Source organism: Dendropsophus ebraccatus, chromosome 3 (assembly GCF_027789765.1).
Source record: "Dendropsophus ebraccatus isolate aDenEbr1 chromosome 3, aDenEbr1.pat, whole genome shotgun sequence".
In the NCBI taxonomy this organism is placed as follows: Eukaryota; Metazoa; Chordata; class Amphibia; order Anura; family Hylidae; genus Dendropsophus; species Dendropsophus ebraccatus.
In genome coordinates this window covers 11,176,455-11,188,746 of record NC_091456.1, presented here as the reverse complement: position 1 = coordinate 11,188,746, position 12,292 = coordinate 11,176,455, and the positions used below count along the sequence as shown (strand labels likewise).

The 12,292-nt window shown below is 44.6% G+C and overlaps 2 protein-coding genes across 3 annotated transcripts in view; one reads left to right on the top strand and one right to left on the bottom strand.

The window, feature by feature from the left end:
* Positions 1 to 7,051, bottom strand: part of IFT81 (intraflagellar transport 81) — a 92,594-nt gene extending 85,543 nt beyond the window's left edge. For both annotated transcript variants that reach the window (XM_069960910.1, XM_069960911.1), the window contains exons 1-3: positions 6,947 to 7,051; positions 1,858 to 2,022; positions 354 to 448 (exon numbers count right to left, since the gene is read on the bottom strand). In XM_069960910.1, coding sequence (XP_069817011.1) covers positions 354 to 448; positions 1,858 to 2,001 — 239 coding nt within the window. In that variant the 5' untranslated portion in view covers positions 2,002 to 2,022; positions 6,947 to 7,051. The remainder of the gene's footprint in view (positions 1 to 353; positions 449 to 1,857; positions 2,023 to 6,946) is intronic.
* A 578-nt stretch (positions 7,052 to 7,629) lies between these two features.
* The window catches only part of LOC138786403 (uncharacterized), a 72,876-nt gene continuing 68,213 nt past the window's right edge, over positions 7,630 to 12,292 (top strand). The window contains exon 1 of the mRNA XM_069963394.1: positions 7,630 to 7,790. Coding sequence (XP_069819495.1) covers positions 7,630 to 7,790 — 161 coding nt within the window. The remainder of the gene's footprint in view (positions 7,791 to 12,292) is intronic.

Sequence of the window (12,292 nt, the reverse complement as noted above, 5' to 3'; positions counted from 1 at the left end):
CTGGGCCCCTGCTACTTCCGAAACTCAGCTCGTCTCAGCAGAGAAAGTTCGCTCAGCCAATCAGTGGCCACGGTGCTGTCCCGCTTCAGTCAGTGGTGTCGCTACCTAGATGAAGCCATCTCAGAAGTAGTAGCCGGAGTGTTTAGCAGGGGACACAATGACACCACAGAAGGACCCCCAGGGGAGCATGGTTAGGTAAGAATAGAATGTCTATTATTTTCTATGCAGATCAAGCACAATATCAAACCTTTTAAATGGTCTCAGTACCCCTTTAAAGGGATTTTTCCACTGTTCTTCCAATAAGTCTGCATTAACAGGACAGTTTACAAACTTTAACAATTATCGGTACCTACATGTCTCCTGGAGGTTTATATTTCAGGATACTTAAAATGTTCAACATCCTCTTTGCGGTTTGATCTGGCATTTCTTCACGAATATCAAGGGAATGCTACAAAGGAAATTATATAACAGAGAATAAATAACCTATTAAAGATGTATATAGAAAATGGTAAAGAAGCTGTTTACCTCTCTGTGCTCCCCCTGTGTCCCTGGCAGAACAATTCCGCCTCCATTTCAGAGACGGGCCCGTCTCAGCGGTGACAGCTCGCTCAGCCAATCACTGAAAGACAGGACACCACCAGTGATTGGCTGAGTGGGCTTTCACTGCCGAGTCCATCTTTGAAGTGGAGGTGGGATTGTTCAGCAGAACACACCAGAGACCCATAGGAGGACATCATGGAGAGGCAAGCATAGCTTCTTTATTGCTTGCAACAATATATATATAAATGCAAATAAATATATATGCACACATACAAGTAGTGCGGTTTGGTGTACAATAAGTGGGTAGAAAAGGGGGAGTGTAGCGGCCATTACACAAGTTGGTTGGGGTTGAATGGGGGAGGTGTGGGAAGGGGACAAAACTGCCAAGGGGGGAGGGGGATGGGAACAGTATTGCTGCCACTGGTGAGTGCCGCACTATGGTTTGGTACTGTTGGGGAGGTATATTGTACCGCGTTTTGTGCTGCTAGGGGATATTGTGTACATGGTGTGCTAGTATTTGGTCAAGGCTGTGGGAGCTACAATCTAGTGATAAGAACACAGTGACTAAGACACGCACAGCAATATTGGCATACGGTTATGTGGTTATTCCTGGTGCCCACGGTTTCCTTTTAATTAAATGGAGAGCTGGATGTGCAAGTGCTTGGGTGTCACTCAAACCTAATGGTGCGTTTACACAGAGAGATTTATCTGACCAATTTGGGAACCCAAAACCAGGAATGGATTTGAAAAGAGGAGAAATCTCAGTCTTTCCTTTATGGCCTGTTCTCTGTTTATAGTCTGCTCCTGGTTTTGGCTTCAAAAATCTGTCAGATAAATCTGCCTGTGTAAACGCACCATAAGAAACTTTTGGAATCTTGTGAAATTTACAATTAACCCTTTAAATGAACAGTTGCACAAAAAAAAACATTTATCCACAGTATAGGTGGTAAATGGATGATGCGTTTGGACCCACCACTGGGACCTCTACTTAATCACGAGGGCCTACAGTCCCCTATCTGAATGGAGCAGTATTGAAGAGAAGCAAGTACAGAGATGAATGGGAGCAGAAACACATGTCCATTCAAATCAGGGATTCAGGACGCCCATTCTCATTGAATGAAAGATGACTCAATGGTTGGACCATGTACAATGTACATTGTCCAACCACTTTAGTGTTAATCTGGCCCTTCAAATAACAACAGAATGGTGATAAACCATAAAACTAGTGAGTCACCACACATACAATAACATTTAGAATAACATTTAGGGCATAGATCCCATTTTTGTTCAGGACTAAATCTATGCAGTGCACATTACCTTAGTGTCAATTTCTGCAAGAACATCATTCAGGACTTGTAACAGCTGCATAGGCTCCAGCGAGTCGAACGTTATTAGGTTCAGGTTCTTCTTGAACGGCTCCTTGTTTAGTTTTTCCACAATGAATTTTAGTTGGTCACTCATCTTTAATTGTGAGGCTGATATCTGTACAAAGAGAGAAGGAGATTCTGTTACTAATCTGTTATGTGAAGGGTTAATACTTTGCAACAAGGTCAGATTAACACTGGAGAAGGACACTGGGTATATTACTTAATAGAAACAATGTAGACAACAGCCATGAGGTATATCATGACATACTCTGGTAATAAACAATAATTGTCAGCAGATCCACACAGCATGACAAGATCTGGTGGTGATGTGTAATAGGGTACAAACTGGTTGGATTTAAAATGAACCTGTTACAGGGTTTTAGTTTGTTAAAGGGGAACTATCACCAGGTTAGACTAATCCATGGGTCTCCAAACTGCGGCCCTCCAGCTGTTGTAAAACTACATTTCCCATCATGCCTGGGCAGCCAAATCCAAAGCTTTAGCTGTCCAGGCATGATGGGAGTTGTAGTTTCACAACACCTGGAGGGCCGCAGTTTGGAGACCCATGGACTAATCTAACCTGCTGATATGTCCCTATTGTGCACTTGGTGCCAAGGAGGAAAGTATATCTCTTACCTTCCTCCTTGGTGCCGTTCCCGTGCTGTTAGTAGTGTAAACCTTGGTCCGGAGCACCATAAGGAGCACTGCCCCGCTCAATCGCGAAAGCCAGCCCGCCCCTTCAAATGAATCAATGAAGTGGGCGGGCCGTATCAGCGTTCTAGGGACGGGGCAGTGCTCCTAACGGTGCTCCAGACCAAGGATTACACTGTTAGAGCCTCAGCTGCAGTTTTCCAGTAAGTGTGTGACGACCGGTGGTCAATATAGAAATCAGGCTAGAAAAATAAATGAATTAAACTGAAAAGATGAAGTATACGACCTCCCCCACTCATTTAACATTATTTATTGGTACTGACAGTGTCCATTTAAACTAATAGCATGGTGCTATAGAGCTCAATCTGATTTACGGAATACCTTGCTTTTACAGATTAAGCCCTCCTGTGCTGAGATAGCAGCGTGTTTATAATTATGGAAATGAGCTCAGGAAACCTATGGGGTGTTCCCCTGGAGGCAAAAGCCCAGTTATGTCTATACTACCGCTTGCCTGCAACACCCCTGTGCTTGCTTCCATCAGCCTCCAGTTGCTTGATTGACATTTACTAGGCTTTATAGTCCTTTTACACAGAGCAATAGGTCATTTTTTTTTTAGATCAAAATAGTTTTTATTGAACATTTTTCAAAAACACATTTTCTCCCAAAACAAAGATCCCCCAGAGGGCATACCCTCCGACCCACATCCACCCTAACCCCCCCACCCCCAACTTTCCAATTCCACCATCCATACAACTATACAAAAAGTACAGATGTTCCACAGTTCCACAGATCATAACGTTACTTTGACAATACGAGTGTTCGCGAGCTGCAACCTTGAGCAATAAGATCTGATAGGCTAAATAAGCCCACATGTATCATATGTCTACTGGCAAGTAATGAAAACAGCGCAAAAATGAAAAATCCAGTCATTCTACATACTTATGTGTATCGCATCCCAGCTCATGTGCGGGAATCCGGGGGCGCCAGCTCTGGAGTAGCCATCCATCGTCCCCACAACTTTTCAAATTTCTTTTAGCTTTTCTTTTCTCATACGCATATCTTTCTATACCGATCAACCAATTTACCTTCCCCACAAATTCAGACACCGAGGGGGGGGGTCTCGTCCAGCCAGTGCTGTGCAATAAGCTTACGTGCCATGAACAAAATGCGCGCCACAGCTGTCTGTTCCACCACATTCAAAGCCAAGTCATCCACATACCCTAAAATATAAACCAGGGGAGAGTGCTGCAGTTCCACCTCATAGGCTTTATGTATAGCTGACCCCACCCCTCTCCAGTAGCGGAACAGCTTGGGACAACGCCAGAACATATGTAGGAGACCCCCTTCATGGACATGGCATCGAGGACACATGGGTGTATCCCTGGCTTGAATACGGAAAAGGAAGTGCGGCGTGCGGTATACACGGTGCAATAGATATAAATGCGAGAGACGATGCTGCTCTCCCAGGGATAATTTGGGTGTCATCTCTAGTATCTCCTTCCATTGACTTTCTTCTATGGGACCAATATCCGCCTCCCATTTTTCCCTTAACGTGAGCGGGAATCTGTCTAAGAATTTAGACACGATATGTCTATAAAGGCAGGAAATAAGACCCGTAGTGGATTCAGAGTCCCCCACAATATTCATGGGTGGCAGGTATTGCACCCCTGACACCAGCAATTCCCCCTTCGCTTCACATGCATGACGCAATTGTAAGTACTTATAAAACTGAGTGTGAGAGAGAACATATTGACTTTGCAGTTGGTCAAACCGTTTCAACTGACCGCCATCATACAGCTGCATTATTTTCCTAAGTCCCGCATCTCTCCAGGTGGAAAACCCCTCCAGGAAATAAAAATCCCCTAACCATGGAGTGTCCCAGATAGACGTGTATGGTGTGTATCCCTTTATGCCATATAAATCCCTTATTTTCCACCACATCTTGTGGATAAGCAGTATTGTCGGTACTTGTGGGGTGAGCGATACTATCCGTTTGGCCTCCAAAAGTTCAAATAGATAGTCAGTCCGTAAGTGGTGTCCAATCAGTGTCTTGTTCTGGTCCCCCCCCCCCCGTCATCTATTTCCCACCCCTTTAGGTGTTGCAGTTGGGCCGCTAGAAAGTACATGGCTGCGTTAGGGACTGCCAGACCTCCATCATCCTTGGATCTCTGCAGGGTTTCTAATTTAATGCGCGGATGTTGGGAGCCCCATATCAGTGCACGGAAAAGAGCATGGATCTTATGAAAGAGACGAGAAGGAAGCCACACAGGAGAGTTATGCAGGATATATAATAATTGTGGCATCCAAATCATCTTCACCAGATTTGCTCTGCCCACCACCGACAGAGATAATTTGCGCCAGATAGCTAGCTTTTGTTGGAATTTACCTATCAGGGGTGTCATGTTCAATCTTTCATAAGCTCTGACATCTCTAGATCCCAATCGGTCATTTAACGATTTTGAGGCACCGATTTAGTTTTTATAACGATCAGTGTTTAGACGGAAAGATAAATCGTTTGAAAAATCGTTATTGCGATAGTTTTAAGAATTTTCTGTGAACTTTTAAGAATTTTGCGAATTTTCAGTGAACGACCAACGATGATTTGAGAACATGTTGAAAGATCACAATGAACGATTTCTCGCTCGTCGCTTGATCGTTCCCTGTGTTTACAAAAGACGATTATCGCTCAAATGCCATCGTTATTGCAAATTGTTCACCGATAATCGCTTCATCTAAATGCGCCATTAATTTCAACTTCACCTACTGAGAGCTGAGCTTCTTCCAACAGCAACAATTTCAGGACAGGTACACTTTAAAGTGGTTCTGTAACTCCCTTATCCTTAATTTCATCTTTCATCCCTTATAGCTTAATTTCATCTGTGGACACCTAGGTGGAGCTGTGTCACCTAGGTGGGGCTTCACAGCAATTGTGCCCAGGGAGAGGGAGCCCCAAATGTCCTGAAGCTCCGCCTAGGTGACACTGTCCACAGATGAAATGAAGCTATTTTAGAGCAGGAAGAAGACACAGACAAGTGTTATACAGGTATATATCATATGTGCAGCATCTAAGCTTGTGAATGGTGCGGAGAACCCCACATAGAATAAGGGGGGGGGGGGGTGACTATCACTTTAAGGCTATGGTCACACACAGTATTTTGCAACCACACAGAAAGGATTTCCACTATGTGTGAACATAGCCTTTCTGTGTTTTCAATCCACTCCTAGTTTTGGTTTCAAAATACTGTGTGCGAACATAGCCTAAGGGTACAAACACACTGGGCGTATCCGCAGCGGATTTCTCTCTGCAAATTCGCAGAAAGACCCGCTGTGGATCGCAGCCCTGTACATTCTATGGGCAGAAAAACTCACAGCGGGATGTCAGCAGCCGGGCCCGTTAACCCCCCGCCCGCCGGAGCCTATACATCACCTGGTACCCGGGGGGTTCCTGGCATGTCCCGCTCAACGAATCAGTGCGCTGCCCCACCGCAGTACACTGGCTGAGCGGGACGTGAAGACACCAGGAGTCCTGAAGCAAGCCGGAGCGGGGACCAGGTGATGTATACGCTACGGCGGCCAGGGGGTTAACGGGGTGGGCTGCTAACATTCCGCTGCCAGTTTGTCTGCCCATAGAGTGTACAGGGCAGGGATACGGGTTTCGCTGGGAATTCACAACGAGAAAAACCGCTGTGGATAAGCCCAGTGTGTTTGTACCCTAAGGTTATGTTCACACAATGTATTTTTTATGACAAGAACGGCCATTGTTTGCAATTAAAAACAACGCCTGTTCTTGTCATAAAAAAATGCATTGCGTTGAAGTCAAGGCAAACGGCGGCCGTTGTTCACACAGCCGTAGAAATTATCGACCTGGTGATTATATCCGGCCACTGTGCACTGAAATCGGTGCCGTTTTCAGGGCAACAACGGACATTGTTTGACAGTTACTACAACGGCCACTGTTTTTGAGTGCCAAAAAACAGCCGTTGTCCTTAAAATGGATGAACATAGCTAAAAGGGGAATAATCCCTACAAATCAGGTGTCAAACTTGGGCCCTTTAGTTGTTGCAAAACTACAATTCCCATCATGCCTGGACAGCCAAAGATAAAGCTTTGGCTGTCCAGGCATGATGGGAAATGTAGTTTTACAATTAGTGGAGGGCTACAGGCTGACACCGGTGGACTAGGTGATGGAGGCCCCTAGACAACTGCCCCTTTACCCTCTCTCTGCTCTGTTACACACTGAGGATATAACAGGCCACATATCATCCCTGCTGTCTATAGGTAATGCTGTATATGCACCAATGTCCGACAACTGCGAACTATTAAAGTTACAGTATTCAAATCATGAACCAACAGGAGCAGAATATGAACGAAGACCCAGATAACATTACCTGACACAGTGAAGCCCGCTTCTCTGACGATGATCGTAGTTTGTGGCTGTTGCCTAGGTGACAGCTTCCCAGGCGTAACGTCACTTCCGGGAATGACAGGAAGTCCGGGAGACAAAGCGAACACGTGTCCCTCCTGCTGCTGCACGAGAGCGCGGCTTTCTCCTCTACCCGACGCCTTGTCTCGTGCTGCCCCCTCGCGGCGATGTGCGGCAGAAGTGACAGTTTGCTTAGGATTCCTATAACTGACTGCAGCGAGTAAGAAGAGAGTCCACCAGCTGAGTAGCAGCATGAAGATCATTGGTATAAGGCAAAACCCCCATGCAATTAAATAGTACATGTAGCAGTCAGTGTTCATCATGTGACCTTATTTGTTTTTCAGAATATGAGAGGTGAATGAACCAGTTAGGACTCACAGAATCAGTATACTGACTATAGTAATCATGGAGAACGCAGGACTAAGGGCCAATTCACACAGCTCGAGCAGTACATGGATCCGGGACACCTATGGATGTGTGTATGAGCGTCATGAAAATGACTGCGTCAGCTAGTGACAGAAAAGCTGAACAGAACGATGTATCACTTCCATTGTTCTGTGCAGCTGATCCAGAGATCTCCTCCTTAATAACATGGACAATAAGTAGTCCTCTCCATTATGTGCATGAGCTCAGCAGTCCTGGATATTCATGAGAAGCAGAAAACTCTGCCCACCAACTGCTGATTGGCAGTTATCTATCCGCGCTGTGTATAGTCAGTCAACTGTCAATCAGCAGCTGGAGGGCGGAGGGAGGGGTGCGGCAAGAATCCTATTCTCCTGCATATTAGGAGAACGGCTGAACAGAATGATGTAAGTAATACACCGATCTGTTGAGCATTTCTATCACTAGTTTTTGCTGCCCTCATAAACCTAGTGACAGATTCCCTTTAAAGCTATGCTCACATAATGTTTTTAACTTTCTGTTTGTTATTTTTTTTAAATTATGTCCATCATTTCGCTGTTTGGCCGTCTGTCAGTGTAATGACGGCTGTTGGTGCATTATTATAGGTCAGGTGGACTGATTGGCCTTTGGATATGTCTTTATTAAAAAGTCCATTGAATTTAATAGTAAGGACTGTGAAAAAAGAAACAATGTGTGTGAACAACAAAGAAATTGTGGCTGTTGTTTGCAAAAGACGTCCGCAAATAATTGCCATGATCATTATTTAGACGTTCGCACAGAGAACACCTGTCATTTTATACACTACGTGCGTTGCATAGCCGTCATCCCATTGAGATAAATTAAGATGCAGTAATATAAACGTCTTTTTGTTGATTTTTTAATTTTATTTAGTATGAAAAATAGCCTAAAGTGTGTTTCTCAGTGGCCGTTTTTTGATACTGAAAATAACGGTCGTTGTTTAACATACTTTGGCAGCCGTCATTACAATGACGGCGTTGGTACATTATTTAAAGTTAGGTTTAACCCCGCTGGGACCCTGCTTTGAACAGCACGCTCCGGATGTGCAGCCGGGCAGTGCCTCTATTAGCCGGCGCGGGTCCCGTTGCCGCGCCGACTAATTAAGCACTTCAATGCAGCTGTCAAACCTGACAGCTGCATTGAAGTGCTTTATACACAACATCCCTGATGTCTAGTGGGTCAGATCTCCCCCCCCCCCCCCCGCAATGCGATCGTGGGGGGATAGATCCGTTCTTCTGTCCGTGCCGGGCCTCAGCGTCGCAATGACGCTGATCCCGGCTCGGCAATACATTGCTATGGCCTGCAGCAGGCCAAAGCAATGTATGACCGATCTAATCTAATCGGTCTAATTGAATTTTTTAAAAGCAATCACATAAAATAAAAGTTATACATGTTATTTATCGTTGTAATCGTAACGAATTATTACTAAAGAAATAATAAGACAATAGACCAGCTGACAATATAAAACCATATTAGATGCAAATTCATAACCAACAAAACACAACTCACCACATAGGACATGAGTCACTTGTTTTGTCTGGTCTCTACAGTGCACGAACAGGAAGACCATAGACAATACATGGCTTTCCAGTACACATCTACACACCAGTCCTTAGCTGTTCTGCAGGGTAATACAAAGCATAGCCCGGAGCTGGCGTACATTGTGTGTGGTGCAGGCCTGAGTCATTAAAGGGAGTCTCCAGGGAAAAGTTTTTTATTTGAAATCAACTGGTGTCAAAAATGTATACAGATTTGTAATTTACTACTATTTAAAATTCTCCAGTTTCACAGTACTTCTCAGCTGCTGTATGTCCTGCAGGAAGTGGTGTATTCTTTCCAGTCTGACACAGTGCTCCCTGCTGCCACCTCTGTCCATGTCAGGAACTGTCCAGAGCAGGAGAGGTTTTCTATGGGGATTTGCTGCTGCTCTAGACAGTTCCTGACATGGACAGAGGTGGCAGCAGAGAGCACTGTGTCAGACTGGAGAGAATACACCACTTCCTGCAGGACATACAGCAGCTGGTAACGACAGAAAGATTGGACTTTTTGAATAGAAGTAAATTACAAATTTGTATAACTTTCTCACACTAGCTGATCTGAAAGAAAAAAAAACCTTTGCAGGTGTTACACATGGCTCTCAGCCAACTACACTTCTTACTTCTCCTGTTCCCTGTATAGCCCCACCAATGGGAAGTTAGACCCGGTCACCCCTATATAAGCCGAATTAGTTCCTGGTGGGAAGTCTTTTGTCAGTAGATGGTGAGAAAGAGAGAAAGACAAGAGAGAGAGTCCCTGCTGCAGTGAAGCCGGGCCTGGCCCAGGCCAGGGCCCCTGTCAGGGACCACACAGACAAAGAGACAGATTTCTTAATAGAAAGACCTTGCCTAAAGATGCAGTGCTAAAACCCACAGGAGGGGTAACCGTCCTCTAGGAAACACCTTGTCCACGCAAGGGATCCCAGTCAGGACAGTCCAAAAGGACTGTTCCTCAGTAAGAGAAAGCGGAGTTAAGCCGACATATCTTACTGGTTTCACATGGCTATCCTGGGGGGTCTCTGGACCTCTGCTATGCCCAGTGGTAAAGGCCTGGAACTCCTATTACCCAACCTGGCACTCACTAATCTGGTTGGTCAGATGGACAACTATCTATACATGAGTACAAGTATTCTTCCCTTATCTACTACTACACTGTTCTTCACCCAGTTCTGGGCAGAGTACACGTCTATATTGGACAAGGCCCCAAGACGGTCCCTACACCTGCACTGTACTACTACCTTACAGTACCATCACCTGCACCTCTCCAGACCTGTGATTTTCTACTGTATTGCCCTGAAGTCTTACAGTAAGTTGCCTTTTGGTTACTTGCTGGGCCCTGGCCCATTTTTGTCGCTGCACCTACACCTTGTGCTAACCCTTCAGGCATAGTGACCATGTGTCTGTGGGTGGGTAACGCCAGTCCTGGCCACCGTGACAAGTGTCCCAGCTACAAAACACCAGAGCCCACCTGCTGCACCCGGGCCACGGCATTATGGCTTATGTTATAAGGGGTTCTATGACCCATTGCCTACAACAAGTTGTATTGTCCCTCATTTACTTTGATTATTTAGTTATTATTGTGCATTTTTGTATACATTTATCCTATAACCGGCCCCCATTGCGGATGTATTTGATCCCTGTTCAGTGGGGTGTACACCCTTTATCCCAGGGTGTTGTTTGGCATGTTTTTAAATGTTTTTAGTGTTTTTTGGTTGAGCTCTATCCCTAATGAAGTACATACATTTTTTGCTACTAATTTTAGTGTAAATATTTTTTATGTTCTTCTCTGTTCTTTGTTCTTCTCTTTTACAATATTGCTTGCTTAAAGCGACTCTGTACCCACAATCTGACCCGCCCCCAAACTATTTGTTACTTCAGATAGCTGCTTTTAATCCAAGATCTGTCCTGGGGTCCGTTCAGCAGGTGATCAAGTTTTTGTCCTAAAAAACAACTTTTAAACTTGCAGCCCTGTGTCAAACGGCCATGACCTAGAGTGTCTGTGCATTAGGCTGGCACACCCTCTGTCCCTTCTCCCCGCCCCTTTCCTCATTAGTAATGCTCCAGGCAGTTATTTTCCTATTCATCAGCTGTGTGAGCACGGCACATGGGTTGGATTGTTAAGGCACCTGTGCAGTGTTCACTGCAGAGGAATAGCAAATATCCTGCCAGTGGCATTCCTAATGATGAAGAGGGACGGAGGGGTGGTACAAAGTTAGGGCACAGATACTCTAGGCCACGGCCGTTTGGCACAGGGCTGCAAGTTTAAAAGTAGTTTTTTTAGGACAATAACTGCATCACCTGCCGAACGGACAGATATTGGAGTAAAAGCAGCTATCCGAAGGTACAAGCAGTTTGGGGGGGACAGATTATGGAAACAGCATCCCTTTATGTATGTGTGTTGCACCCGATTGCTGTATTGTTTGGTAGAGTGGTGCCCGCTTTCTCTATACTTCACATTTCTGTGTTTTCAATCCACTCCTGGTTTTGATTGCAAAATACTAAGCAAAAATACTGTGTGGGAGCATAGCCTTAAAGTGAAAGTAAAAGTTAAGTAAAGTACTTTAATAAGTATATGAAATAAAACATACGGAAGACCTATTTTTTACATGGAAGGTGACTATAAAATAGTCAACAGATAAATACTAGAAAAAAACATCATAAACGTTTATGGGGCTGTTATTAGAGGTTGTTATCATGTCTGTGCAATAATGAAAGTGTAAGTAAGTCAAAGAAATTGTTATATATCTTATCTTCTTAGCTGTTACTTTGCCAAACGGTCAATAATAGATTTTATTCAGATACATTTTCTCTGTGTTGATTTTATTGTTGGCAATTCTCTTTATAGCCGCTACCAGGCCGCTCCCCTGGATTGTCAGATAATTGGCCTTCCCGTAGGCCGGGGTCACAGATTAAAGGGGTTATCCTACAAAAAATATTCTGTGTATTTCAATAGTATATATGAAAATAAACATTTCATCCATAACAGTTGATTGAAACTACTGTATATCTTATGAGAAATCTTACTTTAGTCTCTCGGTCTACCAGTCTACCTTCCAGTGGAGCCATGAGTTATGTTGCTGGGCTCCTCACCGGACACACTGATACCTTAGTACATCTGTATATCATATACTGTCTTTTAGCACTTCTATAAGCCTGTATATATCAGGAGAAAGCAGTGGGGTGACTAGTGTTTCCTGCACCCAGAGCAAAGATTTAGTTTGGCACAAACATGTTTTACTTTTTGCCAATGCACAACCTCAGATGAGCCAGGGCGGGCACAGACTACTCCTGCACCCTATCATGGAGCTACTGGTGGAAACGATGGCAGCCTCAGATGTGCTGGATTTATTGAGAGC